The 20,657-nt window shown below is 38.8% G+C and overlaps 1 protein-coding gene across 7 annotated transcripts in view; it reads left to right on the top strand.

The window, feature by feature from the left end:
• Positions 1–20,657, top strand: part of SMAD2 (SMAD family member 2) — a 50,051-nt gene that overhangs the window by 7,938 nt on the left and 21,456 nt on the right. For all 7 annotated transcript variants that reach the window (XM_058828216.1, XM_058828221.1, XM_058828218.1 and 4 more), the window contains exon 2: positions 3,164–3,456. In XM_058828216.1, coding sequence (XP_058684199.1) covers positions 3,221–3,456 — 236 coding nt within the window. In that variant the 5' untranslated portion in view covers positions 3,164–3,220. The remainder of the gene's footprint in view (positions 1–3,163; positions 3,457–20,657) is intronic.

Below are 20,657 nucleotides of genomic sequence, written 5' to 3' on the forward strand. Positions count from 1 at the left end.
AAAATTATATTTCATTCTTAGGGGAGAGAATACTGCAAAACTGAACCTCTCATCATAGGGAGTATTAAAAAGCTGAAAAGTTGGATAAAAGCATTGAGAATGTTTGAAAGGCCAAGAAGAATAGGCTCCAAAAGGCTGTTTAGTGCCTTGGTGGTAAATGAGACCTTTCTGCAGTCTGTGTTTTATAAGGCTGACAGTAAAAGGAGTATTCTGTGGCACTGAAAAGTGTCAAATTTAAAGCTAAAGAACAGAAAATACTCAGATAAGGATAAGAATTGGTGTGTGGATCACCAATGATAGTGGTAGTTGATTGCCTACATCTGTCAGCACTGAATTTAATGTTCAGATATTGTACCATCAGTTGCTACTTTTTGAAACAGGGTCTTAAAAGCCATAGAGGTTGTCTCCTTTAGTTCAGTCTTTCTGAATTTCTTGTGTTTGCCTCTGAAGTACCCAATGCTGGCCTTGCTCAAAGGCTGGTGTATTTTTATAAAGCTCCCAGTGTCTGCTGCACCCTGTTTTAGAAACTGAGTGTATTTCTTCAACCAGTGGAGGCCATGCAAGCCTGCATGTTTAATCTCTGGATCTGCTGGTGTACTCATTAGGGGTCTAATGTGTCTCACTGCCAGGCCCTCAAATGGTTCAGAACATGTCAGGCTGCTTAATTTGGCTTTGTCTCCAAAATAAATGATTTAAATTAAAGCACATTTCCAGCTATGCAGTCAACACTAGCACTGCAGTTGAAGTCTGGGGCTAGAGTTCTTTTTCCCACTCCAGTAATTCATCTGACATCACTTGTAGTACATCACTACCATGTGTGAGCAGCCTGTTAGCTTGAAAGAGAGCTAACTTGGCAAAAAACCCATAAAATTGGTGGGTTTTTACTCTTACCTGGCTGAATCTTTGTGTAAGAGCATTAGCGCTGGTGCTGAGGTGGTGGTGCCACAGGAAAGAAAGGAAGGGGAACTGGCCTTCCTGTGTCAAGAAGCTCTTATGTTGGCTTGACTCTTTATGATGCTGTAGAGTCCGAATCAGTGTTTCATTAAAAAATGTTGTCAATCAGTTTATTTTTCTTGTTTCCTGCAGCCAGGCCTCAAATGCAATGCTCAGCAAAACTTGCAGTTGGAGTTATTTGGGACAATTTGATAATAATTTAATGTTATTGGAAGAAGGAAATTTCTTTATAGTCTTGTGTGAAAATAAATGCTTTAACTTCTTGCCGGGGCCTGTACTGACAAAAATGTGCAACAGTTTAAATCTGAGAGAGGGCTGATCTGGATTGGGTATAAGGAGGAAATTCTTGTCTCTGAAGGTGGTTAGGTCATGGCACAGGTTTCCCAGAGCAGCTGTGGCTACCCCATCCCTGGAAGTGCTGCAGGCCAGGTTAGATGGAGCTCCGAGTAGCCTGGGATAGTGGAAGGTGTCCCTGCCATGGCAGAGAATGCAGCAAGATGATTTTTAACAGTCCTTTCCCAAACCACTCAGTGATCCTGTGATTTAGGATGGATTATTTTCAATGACTTGCATAAAATTACCAGTGTTGGTCTTGGTCCCTGTTAATTAGAACTTCTGTCTCTGTGACCCTGTGACTCTGTGACATTGCTTGCTTCACTCATATTTTTGGGTGCTCTGAGAAGCCAGTTTATGGAGATGTAATTTATATGAAACTGAAATGTCATGCCTGCTGAATATTCTGTTTTGTGAAGTTGCAAAGTTATGACTTAAATTACCTGTAGAATATAATCTAGTGTTTGTTGACTTTGCCCTCACTGAAACTGCAAAAATGTGAGAAGGCATAAATTAGCCGTCAGTGCTGTAGCCTGAAGTACCTCGAATCATGCCGTTGTGCAGGTGGGCGATTTCAGTAAGATGAAGTTGGTATATTTTGGAGAGATGTGGGGAGTGTGCCTGTACAGGTTGGAGAGGCACGTAAGCTGCCTTCAAAGCTCAAATCAAGTAGCCTGAAGGTAGTGCTAGCTTTTAGCTAAAGCAAGGTATTTTCAGCTGACTGAACTAACTTACACAGCTTGGGAATACGGGAACTTTCTGGAGTTCAAATACCCATTTGTTGCCTAGAAATAGGACCATTTTTTACTTCAAAGCTATGCTTTCATCCATAGGACCATTAATGTCCTTGAGCAATTTCTAACAGCTGTCTGCCTGTTGATTTCAGGTATTTTATTTTAATGCCTCAAACCAGTCTAATGGAAGCTGCAAAAGCAAGATGCTTTTTTCTAAGTGGCTATCATTTCTCTTTTGAATGATTTGAAGTGCATATTGCAGTGAATGCTAAACATAGCTCCTGTTTCAGCATCCCTTTTAATATTTCATTTTATATTAATATCCTGATCAGGATATTAAGGGAGTTATACTGAATGAAAGGCTATCAAAATTGAAAACAGACCGTTCTACTACCCTGATGCCTGCTAACTAAGATTTTAATTGTTCCTTTAGTGAATTTTGAAAGACTTGATTTTAAGGGCTGCCAGGTGAGAAGATTTATTATCTGTAGGCCGTTGAATTTTAGGGGGGAATGGGCTTATTACTAGACTTTGGGGGTAACCGAATTTGGTGTCCCCAAGGAAAAAAATTGGTAGTTATTTAAAACATGACCAAAAAAATGAGGAAAGATTTGTGACATGGCTGGCTGTTGGAAGGTTTCTGTCAAGCTATAATGACTAAATCACCTTCCAAACACAATTTCACCTGCTAAATTAATTTGGAGATGGGCAGAACATGCAGATATGTGTATGCAATTTGCCAGTCACTTGTGAAAAATACTAATAAAGTACTAAAACCGGCTAGCCCTGCTACAAAGCTAGACTCAAGTTACCTTCTGTATTTGCTGAAGTTTGCTTTAGTCAGAAAAGACTTGAGAAGAAATAAATTTTCTATTCTAACAGTAATCTTGGTCTGTGTTAGCTGTTGAAGAGCCTACAGCAAACTTGATCTCTTGATCTTTATTGATGAAGTATCTAACCATGGTGCAGACTACTTCTGAGCTATTTATTTATCTTTTTTATCTTTTTTTTTTTTTTTGGGGGGGGGTGGGGGATGCAGTATCCTGTGGCATTTGGCAGTAAAAGGTCCTAAGGCAGACAGGTGTTTGTTTCATGTGAAACCTCAATGGTAACATGTCTCTTGTTTTGGTTTGTGTTTTTAGGGATCAGACGGGAATCTCCAATTCATTGCTTGCCGAGTTTCCTGTCTGGTGAAAGTCATGTCATCCATATTGCCATTCACTCCACCAGTTGTGAAGAGACTTCTGGGGTGGAAAAAATCCGCTGGTGGCACTGCAGGGGCTGGTGGTAGTGAGCAGAATGGTCAGGAGGAAAAGTGGTGTGAGAAAGCAGTGAAAAGCTTAGTCAAGAAGCTAAAGAAAACAGGACAGCTGGATGAACTTGAGAAGGCAATTACCACTCAGAATTGCAATACAAAATGTGTGACAATACCAAGGTAAGTGCTGTTGTATTTGAAATTTTTACAGCCACTTAGGAAATGACTAAATGGATGCTCAGACCTTCTGTGAACAAATGACTAAAAAACCAGTTGCATGTTTTTGATTCTGTATTGGATTATTACAGTGCTTCCATATAACTGAATCACATGCTTTGTGAAGTCACAATTTAGTTACATTTCAATTTTCATTGATATGTAGGGTCCTGTTTGTATGTATTCTGAAGATTTCAGTTTAACACTGTTCTTAGTTTGTAGCACTGCCTTATGCTTTACATTTAATAACCCTGTCTATACCTGGGGAGGGGGAGCATGCTTGAGACAACACTTTCACTTCAAAAAATATCAAAAGACTAGTTTTTCCTTGGTCAACACTTCAGTAATCTAATTGTTTTCGGTTATATCTGCTAGTTGAAGTTGTGCAAGCTGCCTCCATTATCCCTTTTGAAGGGAAATTTTGTCTTTGGATGAAATTCAGGTTGTCTGAAGACCAGTTAATTTACTGTAATTATTGTTATTGTTTAATGAAAGCACTTTTTGTTTAATAACTTGGGGTACTTCTAGAATTGCTCTTCTGCTCCTGATACGTATAAACATTTAGATGAACAACCTGCATTCTACCCCTTTGACTTTCCCAGCTTAATTCATAGCAACTGCTGTGCGAGAGCAAGGGTTTGTAAGTATTATGCAGTCTGCTCTTGATTCATGTTGCACTGAGATCCCACTGGGGTGCCAGGGCAAGCTCATTGTGTGTGGCAGAAGTATCAAATCACTTCACAGGTGTGGTTTTCCATGGAAAAGTTAGAGGATCTCACTTTTCTGGGCATTTAAGTCACTTGATACCAAAATTATTTATAGAGGAGAGAAACTGCATCTGTTTTATGAACTTCATTTCAGTATTAGCACATTCATCCTAGCTACTTTTAAACTTTGTATTAATCATAGTGCAAACTAGATTTGACTGGTGCCACTAATGATTCCATATATCAAATGTATTGTAGCTGTTATCTGGTAATGATTTCAGCATTCTGTTTTCGATTTGACACAGCTGTCTGGGAAAGTCATAAGTATGCCCTGAATTAATGACTATATTAATTCTTTTTTTTTTCTTCCTCTTTTCTGTTCACCTTTTGTTTCTAATGCTGCCCTCTGCTTTTATTTTCTTCCCTAGAATATACCCAAAAAATTGTCTCTCCCTTCTGCCTTCTTCCTTTTTCCAATTGATTAAAAAACATTAGCACTTTCTTGTTTTAGTGTAGTATCAGCCAACTAAGATTGGAATCTGTAAGGTTATATATTTCTTGCGATTGCTCTGTGTATTTATCAAGTCTTTACTGAGACAAAGGTGAAGTACTTAATTGGAAGGTGTTTCATATGACAGAAGTTAAACACACTTGAAATAAAATGTGTATCTATGTTCTAGAGCTCTTGGATTTTATAGAGCTCTCCTGCAGGGATACTGGAGCAGTAGATAACTGCTACTTCAGAAAAATAGGTGTCTACAATGAATTTCATTAGAAGGTACTTGGAATATTCTAATACATCATTATTTTTGAGCTTCTATACTACTCGTAGTAGACTAGAGTATGCTTGCATGACCTTTTATGCTAAAGTAGACATAATAAATAATTCTTTAAAATGGAATACAAATATTCTGTGATCAGCAGTTCTTGCTTTTCTCTGTCTTCCGCTCAGCTGTAAAAAGAACTGGACCTGGATTTTACTTCTCTTGAGTTCCTTAAGAGTAAGCCAGAAAGAGTTCTTCAGGTGGTGTTGGCTATTATACAGGGTTTAATTTTAAACTAAAAAATGGTTTTGGCGTTAAGGGGCAGGGTGATATCAAGGTTGCCAGCAGTGCCATACAGAATTTTTGTGTTTCACAGCTGGGTTTTGTATTGTTAATATTACTTCACTTTGACAGCAGTATTCTGGGTTCCCAAGAAATAACCCAAGAAATAAATGTCAACTCAGTACTGTAATGACTTCTTGGAGATTCTGTTCTTAGATTTAGTAAGTTAATGAAACCACTGTTTGCGACCCACTTTAATGAGTGTCTTAAAGATCTGCAGATCAGCAGGGATAAATAATAAAATGCTGAATTTGAAACTTTTTTCCTTACTAGTCAGCAGGAAGTTTGTGGTGCCAAGCTGCTGAGATGCAGTTCTGATGTGACAGCTGGGCTAGCTTTCCAAATGTTGTTCTGCTTGGGGAGGGTTTTTGTGTGTGTTGGTGTTTTTAGCTAGCTTTAGTTTTACGTACTACTGCTTTTTAATTTGGTGTAGATATTGACAACTGTCATGGGATGATTCTGTTTGTCACTGTTGCATTATTCCTTCAAAAAAGTTTCAGTTGAAGTTTCACAAGTTTCTGGTCCCCTGGGAGATTTCCAGAGGGTTTGATACAGTGTTTAACTCTAGTATACTTTTTCATCATTGAAACCTAAAGCATCTAAACTCCCACAGACATTTCACCAAACTGGGAAGCAGCTTGAACAAAAGTTGTATTAAGTCACCTACTCAGAAATCTGCATTTCTTACTGTGTGTCATTGATGATCATGCTGAATCAGGTTTTTTCTGCTCCTGTGCTGTTTGTCAAGGTGACTGCACACTAAGGGAGGCTGATCCTATGTGTACTACACAAAAGCTGCTCATGTGGTAATTAACACAACTTCTTATGAGACTAATGGAGGTTCTGAGAAAGCAGAAGCAAACAGATGGAGTGGGTGTTGGCATTGCACAGCAGGACTGCTTAGCTCTTCATAAGTGGGTCAGTAATCTAGAGCAGAGGCTAAATAAGTACAGAAGTCCTTTCGACACTAGCCCTCTAAGTAATTTGTAGCTATCTTGCTGAATCCTCCCAGCAAGCCAGTAGGATTCTAATCACATAATCCCTGTGTATTCTGAAACTAAATTTTGGCACGTGAGTTCACTTTTCTAAAATACATAGTGAATTTGGTGGCATTTAAGAGCTTGTCTTCTTCCACTCTCATTCAGTTTTGACATGGGCAGATGATGCAGTCAGTGGAGAGACAGTGTGAGCATCCTTCTTCTAATGGAACAGTTTCTTCCTTCCTAGCCTTGATTATTCTTTTGAATCTTGGAATCCTAGAATAGTTTGGGTCGAAAGGAAGCTTGAAGATCATCTAGCTCCAGCTCTCCTCCCATGGCCATGTGCAGAGGCATCTTCCATGAGACCTGGTTCCTCAAAAGCCAGTCCAGAAGTTCTTTCTAACTAGTGATATCTGAAAGTCAAGCATTTAACAAACCAAACCATACCATGTAGTGAATAATGAACCGGCATATTGACAGTCTTATCTTTGTTATTTAAAAAGTTGTTTCAGTGGTAACAGCACAGAGAATTGGAATCCAAAGTATGGAAGCATCCCAGTATTTTTATGTGATGAGCTGAGTCATTTTCTGTCTCAAAAAGAGTACAGATACGCTTCATGCCTTATTTTTGCTTCTTTTAAATGAGACCAAAAAACAGTTGCATTTGTAATGTGCTTTATAATGTACAACTAATAAAAAGAGTTTGGTTGGGTCAGGTCTGGGATAATAGTGACCTGGACTGTTGTAGTTGCTATATTTTCAAAATTGGAAATAAATTAAAAAAACAAAAGCTAAGGGAAGGGAAGCATTGAATTTGGACAAATTTTTGTGGACATTAGTAGCAATAGTTACATTACAGCTCTTATATATAGTTGTTTTTGATCCTGTATAGTTAACACTTGAATCTCAGCTTTAATTGAAGGCCTTAGTTCCTGCAGAGGAGGTAATTTTTACTGCTGCTTTATATTAAATTGCATCACAAAAGCAGAGCAATGTTGAATGTTGATGGAAAGCACCCTGACAGATTTTTGGCGGAAGTGAGGTTTAAAAACCAGCTTTCTGAAACAGCAGCTCAAGAGGCTTTCTGCTGGGGTGCTGGTACCATGCAGGTGCCTCAGAATCTCAGGTGAAACACAGCAGTTGCTTCCGGAGCAGATCAAGGGCTAATACTCCTGTCAAGCTCTTGCTTTTTAGCCAGCTTTTCTATTACAGCGCTAGTATTATCTGGTCTTACATGTGCCCTCTGTCCCTGTTGTTGAACATGAGGAGAGCTGCCCTGTGCCATGGTTTAGAGAAGCTTATTTTTGCTTTTTTTTTTTTTGTTTGTTTTTTTTTTTTAGCTTCCTAATTTTGACTTGGAGAGTAAGAATGTAGATGATCTGTGGAATTTACACTCTATACTTAGATTTCTAGAGCACTTGGCTTCTGCTTCCGATATGAGTTGAATTCTCAATTTTTGTTCCATTCAGAATCAAAGAAAAAACCTTACAATGGATTCCATAGTTTTGGGAATGAGGAGGATCATGAGGGAGTGTTGGGAATGTGAAACAACAGCTACAAAATGAAGTGATTAGTTGGAATTACTGATCAACTTCATTAACATTGGTGCTTCTTAGAGTTTTTTTAGGATGAAGTAGTAATACTTCAAATATTTTAAAGCCGTACTTGTATGGCTTGCACTTCATCCAATAGTGAAGGCTGATAATTTTTTTAGCTGCTCCTATGGAATTGGTTAGACTCTGATTCTTCTGGGGAAATAAGGTGTTTTTTAAGGGTTGCATTCAGAATACCTTTCTGATATTCTTTCTTAAAGAATGTAAAAACACAGTAGCATTGATTATACATTGATAGCATCTGAAGGCTGTAATGTTTTTGGGTTTGGTTGTTGTTTGATTAGGGTTTTTTTGTGAAGTAAATATCCATGTGACTTCTGAGCCTGAAAGACTGCTCTTGATGCTGAAGTGAATAATGCTATTCACACTACTTCTCTTAGGCTTGCTTAAAGTATCCAGGAAATAAATCCAGTGTATCTTAATTTTGCTGTATTTCAGATGTATCAATGCCTTAGTACTTAAAACTTGAGAGTCTGATGAAAATTTATTAAACAGGTGAAAATAAGGCCATTTAACCTGATCAAAATCCTTGAAAGAAACTGTGTTTCTCCCTTTCCTCATTCCCTGCAGTGAGTTAGCCCCGTGAATAAGACAAGAGGCCTAGGCATGGCTTACAGCACATGTTAAAATTGTTTTCTGAAGGTTGGCTCTCTTTATTAGCTTCTCTGAGGCTCCAAACATGGAACTTACAGGTGCTGGTCACAGTGTCCGCACAAGAGTCAACAGCAGGAGTACACTGAGCAAAGAAATGCTCTGCTCAAAGATGGGAAAACTGGCTTGGAACTGCTATTTGAAAACAAACAAATACTTTAAAATTATGCTTTTTTGATGCCTTTCTCTCCACACAGCTGAGTAAAAAGTAAATCTAGGTGTATTGAGCACAGTTTGTATTGAAAAAAAAACAAACCCTTTTCTACCAGTTAGCGTGTGTTTTTGAATTTCCTGGGGACATTTGTCAGTAAAATGATCACAGTGCTGCATGCAGTAGCCTAGTTTTAGGAATGCTTTTGATCACTAATAGAGCAGACTTGTCAAGCTGATATGGCTTGTAGAATTGTTTTCAGGCTTTAATATCTTTCCCCAAAATAGGTTACTTCAGAGGAGAGTAGTACAGGTAGCCCTTAGTTCGTTCTCAGGTCAAAGCCATAGGACATGGGTGATCTCAGCAATTAAAATGGGGAGCAGGGAAAGTTTCTCTGGAAACTGTTCTAGGAGAGTTCCCAACATCTACTGGGCTGTAATTTAGTGAAGAGGACAGCAGTAGGCTCTTGGGTTGGCATAGTAGATCCTAGAATAACATTGCAATCCGGACGGAGGTGAAGCCTGTTTTCCCAGAAACAAAACTTGGCTCTGTCTGATAGTTTGTAGCAGAGATGGGAAAATTCAGTGTTCAAGCTGACTCTGGACACTTGTTCTTAATCACAGTTTAATATACAAAAAATGTCCTGAAACCATGCAGTGTTTCTCAGTCTCGATGCATTCAGTTAGATGTAAACTAGATTAGATTAGTTTAGTTAGATTTAGTTCTCTAAATGCATGAAAACTATAGTTGAACATCTTAAGCTTTCAAAATTGTGTATAAATATTTAAGACAATGCTTCAGAGTTCACTAAAGTACCATTTTCCTTGCTGAGATTACAGGAATAATATGGTCGTAAATCATTTGTTGATCAACTGACACCCTTTTCTCTTGCCAGGATTATTGAGGATGGAGCAGACCTCCCTCTGCTTTTTCTTTTGTTGGAATTTCAATTTTAAAAGTTATTTAGAACAAAACCAAAGAAAGTGGAAAGTTTCTAGAAGTATGGCAAGAAACAGCTGCGATTTTGGGGAGTATTGGCCAAGATTAGCTTCATCATCTTGTGCTCCTCCTTGTGATATCTGGTGCTGTGAATACTTCAGATGTGTTCATTGGAAAGGTGCAGCAGGGATGTCCTGGGGTGATTTGGATCAAACTGCTCTTACTCTGCAGTCCCATAATTACGGTGGAACTTAAATATTGACTTAAATATTGTTCACTGTAAAAGACAGTAGTTACAGGATGTAGTTATAGACAAAAGGATGCTGCCCTAATTATGCAAAATGACGTGTTCAAACTCTAGGCTGCAAAACACCTTTAGATGCTACGTGAACATACAATGGGAAGTAAAAATTCACATGATGTTTGACTTCAAGTCTCCCTGAAACTTAATGTCTTGAGTTTAGCAATTAATATGACAATGTTGGTAATGTTATCGTGTTAAATATGATTATTCCTTCTTTTATTAACCCTTTCAATATAATTTCCACATTATAGTCTAAAAACAAATTTTCTTAGTTTTCTATTTGATTCATGATGTTGCTATATTTTTATGTGTGGAGTAGGATGCAGGATTAATATGAGCATAAGGTAATGCTTTTTTTCTCTAATAGCTCAGTTTTCCTCTATTGCCAGTTCCTACTGGAATAGTCTCTCTCCAGGGATACCTTAGAGCTCCTTCAAGTACCTTAAATGTACTACAAGAGAGGGACTTTGGACAGGAGTGACAGGACACAGGCAATGGCTTCCCAGTGCCAGAGGGCAGGCCCAGCTGGGATATTGGGAAGGAATTGCTGGCTGGGAGGGTGGGCAGGCCCTGGCACAGGGTGCCCAGAGCAGCTGGGGCTGGCCCTGGATCCCTGCAGTGTCCAAGGCCAGGCTGGACAGGGCTTGGAGCAGCCTGGGACACTGGAAGGTGTCCCTGCCCACGGCAGGGGTTAGAATGGGATGAACTTTTTACTGAAGTTAAGAATAGCAATTGCATTCAAGTGTAATTGAGTGAGGTTTAATTACAAATTCTCAAATATAGCTGTTAACTTGTTTTGTGGCACAGCTGTGGCTGGTGGTGAGGAGTGAATTGCTGTAGCTGAGGTTAAGCTTTAGTGTAGACATAGCTCAGGTTACAGCATCTTAGAATGATGTCATCCTGGAAAAGGAAGTCTTAAGAGTATTAAACAGAGATACTTCAGGCTGCCAGTTTTAAGCTCGTGCAATTCAGGAAGCCATGTGACTTACCACAAAATTTGTTAGAGTTGGTGTGCCAAGCAAAGAGTATTGGCATGTCATTTGAGTTAGGTCAATGTGTAAAAATACAAATGTGCAAGATACTTAGCAAAATGCTGTATAGTTCAAAGGAGCTTGTTTCTCACGTCAGGAGGAAGAAATGTTGAGTTTTGAGGATTACATTGTATACTAACTGGAATTCTGGATAAAGGCTGGAGAATTGTGGTTTCTGGCCTTGGTTTTGCTGCCTTTTCCCAGGTGACCTAAGTTTTTAATCTACTGTCATTTTTTCTGTCTATAAGTGGAGTTTGTTTTCTTTTAAGGATTGCAATAATGTCGCCTTCACTGCAATAAGGCATATTAATTGTTTAGGAAGTAAACTTAAAGTATTTTTTGCTGTTGTAGTATCAGTGATGTGAAAGCAAATTTGAGGGTGAAAATGTGACTGGTTAGAATTTTTGAAAGTTCTTTGTTCAAGTTAATGCTGCTCTTCATTAGGATTCCCTTGATGGTAAGGTGCAGGAAAAGTCTGAACCAAAAGTAAGTGTTAAAGTTTGCTTGATTTTTTTTTTTTAATATGCAATTAATATTCAGATTAACAACTGATGCTGAGGGTATTTGTGTTTACTTGAGTAACTTATCTTCACAGTAAGTTCTGTTAGAAAGCTTTGACTAGTAAGAGTAATACCTGCATCTTGACAGTTCATGTTGCTGTTAAGAAGATGTATTAGTCACTCCAAAAAAATGTGTTGACTGTGCTTTATTGTAAATACTGAGCCCAAAATTATCTCATAAATAGTTGTTATTTTTTTGCCAATAAAGGAATCAGTTTTTACCCAGCCCCAGTCTATGCTAAACTATTCCCTAGCTTACTGTGGTAACTCATTCCTTTATAGCTGGCCTACTATTCAGTGTGGTGAAGATTTCTCTCCTCATTATATTCTTCTTCTGTAGAAGTCAGCCATTTTAGTTTTCTTGGTACTGTAACAAAACACCTGAATGCTGTTTTTACTAGTGTAAGTGCTTTATGACAACCCACCCAATTTTACAGGAAAAACTTCACAAATATGTAGCTTAGGCTGTTAGCCTAGGAAGAATTTATAGGCTAAACAAGATACTGCAGTTCCTTTACTGCTGAAGCTTTGAACACAAATAGCTGGTTAATAGGCTCCCTACTGATTTAATCCCACTTGTAATGTACACCTGCTAATTTAATAAAAGTAATTTCCCATGTCTTGTTTACTACTTGGGTTGTTTTTTTTTCACTTACTCTGACTCAGTTGCACTGCTGATTGGTGGAAAGCTTCTAAAATTTACTGTGTACAATGCCGTAAGTCTCATCATGAACAGCTTTCTTTGGCTTTTGTCATTTGCATTGTTTGAAGCCGACTGGCAGGATACAAGAGAACAATCGGGAGCTGGAGTAAGTTCACATCTCGCTGCATATGCTTTAAAATTGGCAGAAGAACAATGAGGTTGGGGAAATCCCCTTGAACAAGTACTGCACAGTAATCTGACTTCAGCATTTGTGCAGAAAAGATCCTCCAAACTGTGACTTTTCATTACAAAATGTACAAACAAGTCTTAGAACTAGAGTTGAAAATTTTCACTTAGAACCTTTACTCATAGTTGGAGGTAAGCAGACCCCTTTTTTGGTGCTTGTTTTGTGCTTTTCTTGAGTACTGGGTACTGGTATCTTGGGTACTGGGTACTTAGGTACTGGTACAAAAGCCTGGTGCAAATGAATCATACTCAGTTTTGCTTAAATGCAGAAATTGAAAGTTATTGTTTAGTTCAATTAGTGAATTACCTCCCAGAACTGATCTTTACTTCTCCTTAGTTTTGTGGAAGGCTTCAAGTTGAAGCCTTCCTCTGATACTTGCAATCATTTCAGCTCTCCTTGTAGTTTTGAAGTACCAGCTGATGTGGAATTTTACAGCTTTGTGACACAGAAGGTTGTGTTTGAAATGGTTTTTGACTCAGGTGTTTGGCTGGAAACACCTTGTCTCTTACAGATTACTCAAATGTTCATCTCATAGACTCCAACTACATTTCTCAGGAGTGGCTTCTGAATCTTGCCTTGTTTGCATAAACCAGCAGTGCAGCCTCCAGTCAGCCAAGCTCATTGATAATTCTTTATTCTCTTTATGTCCTAAATATCCCCTTCTGCTACAGTGGGGGGAACTTGAGTATACCCTTAACAGCTGTACCAGGGAAAGGAATTAAAATGTGTCCATACCCATGAATTCCACAAAACCAATCATAAAAATGCTTTTCCGGTTCTTCTGCATTTTAATTTTGAATGTTCTGTTTGTCCCACGTACCTGTCTTGCAGACTAATGCTGTGTCTAAACACAGTTAATACCCAAAAATTTGCTGTCCACTGTATGTCTCAATAAGATGAATACAGAAGGAAAACAGAAGGGCTCTACCTAGTGCAAGCTGCTTAAATGGCAGTCATTTAAAAAATTCTGTAATTCTGTTCACTGATGGGAAGACATTTTTACTGGAATCAAGTGCCAGTGTGTTTGTTGATCCTCTGGGAACTCCTCAATGTTTTGGCCAGCAACCACAGACATTCCAAGAAGGATTTAAGTAGCTTTCCTTTCAGCAAAATCCATGTATTCGTTAACTTAAATGTTAGTGTTCCTTGAGCCTTTGAAACTCCCATCTTTTTGGCTACCACAGGACAGAGAGCAGGGCAACTGCTACCTCAGCAGAGGGCAGATGATGGTAGATCAGGGCTGACTTCTGGTAGGTGGAGTGAGGAAAGGAAACTGTTGGATGTCCTGGGAAAGTGCTTTACCTGTTAAGCAATTGGATGTGAGGCAAGAGCACTTGTGGGCACGGTCTTGAGATGCGTGTTGTGGGTGTGGATCATGAGCAAGATGTCAGAGACTTCAGGACTTGGCTGAGGTCTTAACAGATCCTTTCTTCCTAAGCTCTAGTCAGCAAAGCTCAGGAAGTAAATTTGGTTCTCATTCTAGAGGTGTCTCCTACATATTCCAATTTTCTGATGACAGTGTCTGCTGTAGGGTCCCACATTCTCTTCTGGTCCTGAGGAGAGTGGAGACTTCTAGTTAGGCACCTTGGCTGTTACTTTGATTTTTGCCTTACTAAAAGCATATAAAGTAATATAATAACTAAGCAAACATGCAAGGGGCATATTAAAAATGAAATACTGCTTTATTCTATCTGAACAATGCAACTCTTAAAGGCTTTTTATTGCTTCCTTGCTAGTTGTGAAGTTTCTTTATTTTCATCTTGAAATATGGGCATTGTCAGTGTTGGTCATATCATTGTCAGACATAATTTTGTGGTTTTTTGGTTGGTGTTTCTTAAAGTTTTCATAAAGACAGTCTGTTGTTTGGGATATGGATCAAGGTCAGTGTATTCTCTTCTTCACCAGTTTTCTGCCAGCTCGGGCTGCAGCAGGGATTGTGGTGGCCTCCCTGCATTGAGCACTTCATAGCATTATCACCTTGGTTTTTCTTCTTGGGTTTTTCAAGATGGGTGTGTAATTCGTAGGGGCTGTTCAGAGGAAAGTTCAATTTGAAATGAGGTATTTAAAGATTCTATAACTGTTGTTCTAAGTGTAACCTTTTTACCAAGGTTACATACTTTTTGAGGACTGTGGACAAATACCTCGAAGGGCTAATCTCTCCCCTTCACTACCCCAAATAGGCAGTAGTTTGTGAAGGTTAATCAGAACATCTCATGTTTTCTCAGCTGTCCATCAGTTGCAAAATAGCCCACGCAAGTGGTAGCATCAGCCACTCACCCACTTGGAGGATGATGGATTACTTGAGAAAGATTACTTGACTTGGCCCTTGCTTGGTAACTGTACCTGTTAGCTTGTGGGGAAAGCTTTCATCACACCTACTGTGACTAATAGTGGTTAGAGAACTTGAGATAAAGGTCATTTTTAAATGTCTGTTGAAATGAATGATCTTCTGTGAGATTTGTCACCTGTTAACAAACCAATTTGTGGTGGATGTATCGGCTGGTATTGTGATATATAGCTCTTCATATACATGTACTTTGTTCTTGGATATTTCTGATTTTTAGTTCTGTAAAAAATTATACAGCCTTAACCTGTGAAAATGCACTGGGTGTCTTCTCAACCCACTGGCTGATATCGTAGAATACTTTAGGTTTCTAAAGATGTGAAACTGCAGCAGTTGGAAAAGCTTTATTGGATATAATAGTGCAACAAATGAAAGCAGTGTAGGAATTCCAAGTTACCATTTCAAGAAACATAAACATCCACATCCTCAGTGGTTGTGTGTTCATGTGGCAATAGGTTTTCCTGTATTGTGCATGGTCTTGTTTTTTGTAGGGTTTTATTTTTTCCCCTTTTTTGGTTGTTTTTTGGTTGTTTTTTGTTTGTTTGTTTTTTGTTTTGTTTTTTTTTAACTGGGTTCCCTCCATTGCTTAGTTAGTCTTTAGAGAACTGCCATTGTGTATGCTGTTGTACACTTGTTATCTTCACTAGATACAGGGCATCTAGGAGTGATTGGTTTTGATGGCTGATCTGGAACACGTGATTGGGGGCGGTTTTTCCTTGCTTAGGTTCTTCTTATCTCCAGTTAGACTGCTTCAGTGTTTGTGAGATGTAGAACTGCTGAAAGCTGTGGTGTTTGGTTGAGGGGAGGGAACTGCAGGGCAAGTTTCCCAGCAAAGCTGTTAGCTCATGATTTCCGTGGGCTGCTTTTGGATGCTCCACATCTTTGGTCTTTGAGCATAAGACTTGAGGCCAGCTCCCTGCTGAGTCTTGAAGGAGGGTGAGCTGCATTGCATGCCTTTTATTTCTCAGTCCTGACACCACCTCTGTGTTGCTTGACCTTGTCATTTAGAAGTTTTCAGCTATACTCCCCACCTGCCTTTGAGCTGAGAGTAGAAACTCCTTGATCAGATCTGTGTCTGAACAGACCATATGGACAATGAGAAAAGAAAGGAATATTTTACTTCAGCTTGGTTTCCATGGCATCCTGGGAAAATTGCTCTTTAACTTTGAGGTGCTATCCTTCCAGGATCTCCTAGCCTTGAGAGAAAAAATAAAGGTAGTGCTGATTGTTGTTGGCTGCTTTATTCTGTCTGACAGCACTGGGCTAGCATGTCAGGATTTGGGAGAAGGGAGGATAATAAAATGCTTTGAAGAGCCTTATATCTGTATTTTTGCCTATGTAGGCAGTTAGTTTCACATGTGACCAGGAAGAAGTGTGCCTTTAGAAAAGGCAACAGAAGCATATACTGTTCACCAAGATCACTTGTTGGCCTGGCACTCAGCAGAACTAGAGAAAACTAGCTACTGGCCCTGGAACAAGCACTGGGCAGCTCAAATGTTTGGCTCTAACAGTATCTTTGGTACATCACGTTCCACTTTTGTGTCCCCTGTGGACATCCTTGAAGTTTTAATCTGAAGTAAATGGGAGTTATTCAATGACTTTTTTTCTTTTCCCACAGTGTTAGGGAGGTTAATTGCATCCTGTGCCTCCTGCTTTTCTGGCTATTTTGATGTGTTAATTTTTTTAGCATACATCCATTTATAAGGAAGGTTATTAAGTCATTTTCCTTGGTTCAGATGCTGCATTTTGTATTTGATGTAATGGTTTTGAATATACTTTATAAAATTCTATGTAAACTTTATTCGTAAAAGCATTCTGAAAGATGAGAGGTTGTGTAATGGTTCCTGATTTATATTCCACTAAATATGCACATACATAAATGTATCTTTCTTGGCTGTAGTGTGTCCTGAATGTGCATGTAGAGCAGAGGGAGGCAGGGAGATAAGGTAGTGTTACAGTTTTCAGAAAGTAATCTGTGTCTTCTGCTTGAAGCATAAATTGGATTCTGGGGAAGGAGGAAAACCGATTTTTTAAAAAAATATTTTTTAGAAACTGTATAAGGCCAGTTGCTTAAATATATATATCTAAATATGTATAATAATATCTAAGGGGTTAGAGACACTTGAGGAAGCACTCCTAGTTGTAGGTGCTCAGTGCCCAGCCCACGTTTTTACTTTCGTTTTGTTGAGTTTGTGCTGAGAGAGAAACCTGTGCTTTCAGTTCTGCATAAAGATTCAGTTCATGGCTCTGTGAGACATTACTTAATGCCCTTTTTCTAGACTTGCTAGGCCCTGTTTCTCCTTTGATGAATGGGAGTTTCTGATGGCAAGCTACCTATAACTACCTAAACTATCCACCTATATTTATGTGTAAATACATGTAAATATTCATTTACTCTGGTTGCTAGTACTGGCCTTTAACAGAACTTTTCTAGGGGTCTGCTTTTCTAGCCTAGGATCTATCACAGAATCATCTCCATGGAAGAACCTTTGTCCAGCTCTTCTTAAGGGAGAGTGCCACTACAGAGCGGTGTAGATAATTTTCAAAAAGAATTCATACCTGTGCTTTTTATTTGGCATTTGTTAACTTATTAGCTCATCCCTCTAGCAGGTGATTGGAAGAGCAATCATTATTCATGTTGAATTACTGAATCTTTACATTTTCTGTTGCAAAATAATGAGATCAGGACCTCTGTAACTTGATGTCATTGACAAGTAGGAATGAATTGCTGTAGCTTTGAGTCATTCCATTTGATGAATGTGTGTGCCTGGTTCTGTACACTTAAGTGGGCAGATGACATTTTGTCACTGTAATATGGGATGCTGGAGATGCAAGTGAAAACATTGATCAGTTCTGCAGGGATGCAAGATAATTTGAAGGAGGAGTATGGTAGATATGTCATGAAAGGAACTCAGCATTTATGTCCTTATTGCAGGTTGTTTTGCTCCTAGGTGATCATAGTGCGAGTGACCTTTCCCCTGTCACCCCCAGGATGGGGGAAAGAAACATATGCAACGTGCATTTCAGTAGTTGAGACATTTAGATCAACAAGACTGCATTTTAGAGTATGTTTGTTCAGGCAGTTGGCTATGCAGCTAGCTGAGGTGCTACTTGGAAAGACAGGTAGTATAATTAGCATTGCTCCTCTCTGGTTTGTAGGCACTTCAGGCTGTGATAGGGAAAGGTGCTAATTGTCAGTATACAGAAAGGACTATCAAATCAGAATATAAAAGCAGTTATACATATTTTCATTTGAAACCCAGAATTAAGGAAACCATGATCAGGCAGGTTTGGTAGGAACTGTCTGTGCTGAGTACAATAGTCATGTACTCAGGTATGTATGTATGCCAGTGAACATTTTTAATTGCTGACTTAGTTTAATCTTTGTTACACCTAAGCCTTTCAATTCAGTCTTTCCTCTTACAGGAGACTTTGAGACTATTTCTGAACTAACTCCAAAGGCTTGGAGTTAGCTGTTAGCTATCTCCTTGGCTGTTCTTGAATCTCAGTTGCATCAGGAAGAAGGAAAATGGTATGAGAGGAAGGATTCTAGGATTCTGTTCTTCCATACATCAATTCAGTTGTCCTTTTCTCAATCGTAGAATGAGTGGAGTGCAATGGGCAGTGTGTTCACAGGACAGCAGCTTCAGTGTAGCCACACCAGTAATAAACTGGAGGCTGAATCAGTGTTGTGGTGTTCCTGCCTTGGTTTACAGCTCACTACATTGCTCTGAAGTCTTGGAGCTATGATTTTTTTAAAAAAGCAAAGGTACAGATCTTGTATACAAGGTACAGATCTCGAATTTGCAGACTTCAATATGTTTTCTCAGGTAAATTTTAGAGGCAGCCGTGAGCAATGCTAAAACACTGGCAATGCTCATTTGTTATGAGAAAATAAGTGACTATTTCTTACTGCTCTAACTCAAATTTGAATAGCTTGGTATAGCTCTTAAAGCAAATTTTCTGCCTCTTTTCTGCCTTCTTGACAAAATAACAGTCAAAGTTGTAAGCCTAGTAGTAAGTGTTAGGCTGGTATAAATGTGCCTGTGTGCTTGTATAAGTAACTTGTCTAATTCAAGTGAAAATCTGATCATTTTTATTGTTATTATTGTAGTATTTTTTCTTGTTTAGTCTTTGAATAAAAACAGAGGGGAAACAGTGTGAGGCTCACTTCTGTAAAGATACTGCATGAGAATTCTAGAACTGGAAAACTGACTTTGATTCTCATCTCCCATTTTGAAATAGGTAATGGAGTACTGTCACAGACTACTGAAATTATTTTTCATTTCAGCCACAGTTCCAGCACTACCAATGCCTCAGAAAATGTAGGGAAAGACAAATTAGTTTCAGTGGGAAAAAGGCTCATGATTATAAGATGCAGGAGAAAGGCAAATGGAGAAGATTGCCTTAAACATGAACTTGGCAGACTTGTTAGTGGCTGCAGATTCTGAAAGATGTGGAAGATTCAGGAAGGATATTAGGGGCTCAGTGTAATACTTCACAAATAAGCAAATTAAATGTCCAAGACCATTTCTGTAATGTTTTCTGTGTAACGTGGGCTTTGACTAGCACAATGCTATTTGCATTTCAGGTTTTATTTGTCATATTTCTAGTGCTACCACTTCAGGTAAAGAGGAGGCTGCTGACTGAACTCAGTGCCTTTTAGCTCTTTTAAGGCTGTTCCTCTTGCAGGACTTTAGAGAAAAAAGTGTGTAACTGCAGTTATATATTAATTGTCACAATGTTTAACAACTTCTTCATAGAGTTTCTGGTACTTCATATGTAAATATCTTTGAAGTGGTTCTGCCTCCTTTCATCTGATGTTTTACTTGTTGCAAGCACTTCTTTTAGTACAAGAAGTATCTTGAGCACACAGCATCGCCGACATTGTAAATATTGGTAGGATAGTTCGTTGTCCATTCTATTTCTCAGTAAAAATTGGTAATAAATTCATAGTAGCAACAATCTGTAATATACCTAGATCAGCCCAAGCACTGTGTATGATAGTTTTGGTGCACACAGGATACTGATTAGAACTCTGCTGACTTCAGGTTTTTCAGCTGCAGCCTCAGATCTCTGTAAAAATGAGTATTGTTGACAAGATCTATCACCTTTATCCCTGTTTATATCTCCTACTTTGCAAATGCTCTTGGGGAAAGTGCAAGGATGTCTTGGAGTATGTGCAGTGCTAGGTGTAGACACCAGCTTGTTGATTCTGTGGCCATGAATATCTGGACAATACTTACACATACTTGCTTGGATCTGCAAATCAGTACATCTGGCTTTTAACTGCATTGAGAAACTGATCCTAATTAAGCAGCCTATGTTGAGTACCAGTAGGCTTTAAGTACCAGTTGGCATCTGGACATGAGTGAGGGGATTGTGGATTGATCTGTGTATATACATCTCCAGCTGCTGATGTTTCAAGTTTAGAATTACTGCAGCCGCAAGCCAAGATGCAAATGTCTTTCTGTATTCACTGAGATGAGGTTGTGCTGTCACAGGTCATCTTATCCTGTTGAGTGTTCTCCTGCAGTGTCCTTTACCACCTAATCAGATCAAATACAAGAACTTTGTTTTGGGCAGTGTGTTCCAGTTGGTGGAACTGAAGGTCCATGTGTATTTTTGGACTCAGGAGGATCAGTATAGTGCATTTCTTTAAACTATTTCATTCATGTAGGTTTTCTTTTGTTACAGATTTTGATAGGGACATTATTCCTCTGGTAGAGATATGCTACATTAAAGCAATTTTATTGCTTACTCATGACTGTAGCACAAACTGTGCTTTGTCCATGTTCATTTGTCATGGGCAGATCAATAATTGATCTCCATTTCCAGGACTTGATAGTCCAGTTCTTGTAGTAGACTTACAGTTAGCTTTTGTTCCAC

Source organism: Poecile atricapillus, chromosome Z (assembly GCF_030490865.1).
Source record: "Poecile atricapillus isolate bPoeAtr1 chromosome Z, bPoeAtr1.hap1, whole genome shotgun sequence".
In the NCBI taxonomy this organism is placed as follows: domain Eukaryota; kingdom Metazoa; phylum Chordata; class Aves; order Passeriformes; family Paridae; genus Poecile; species Poecile atricapillus.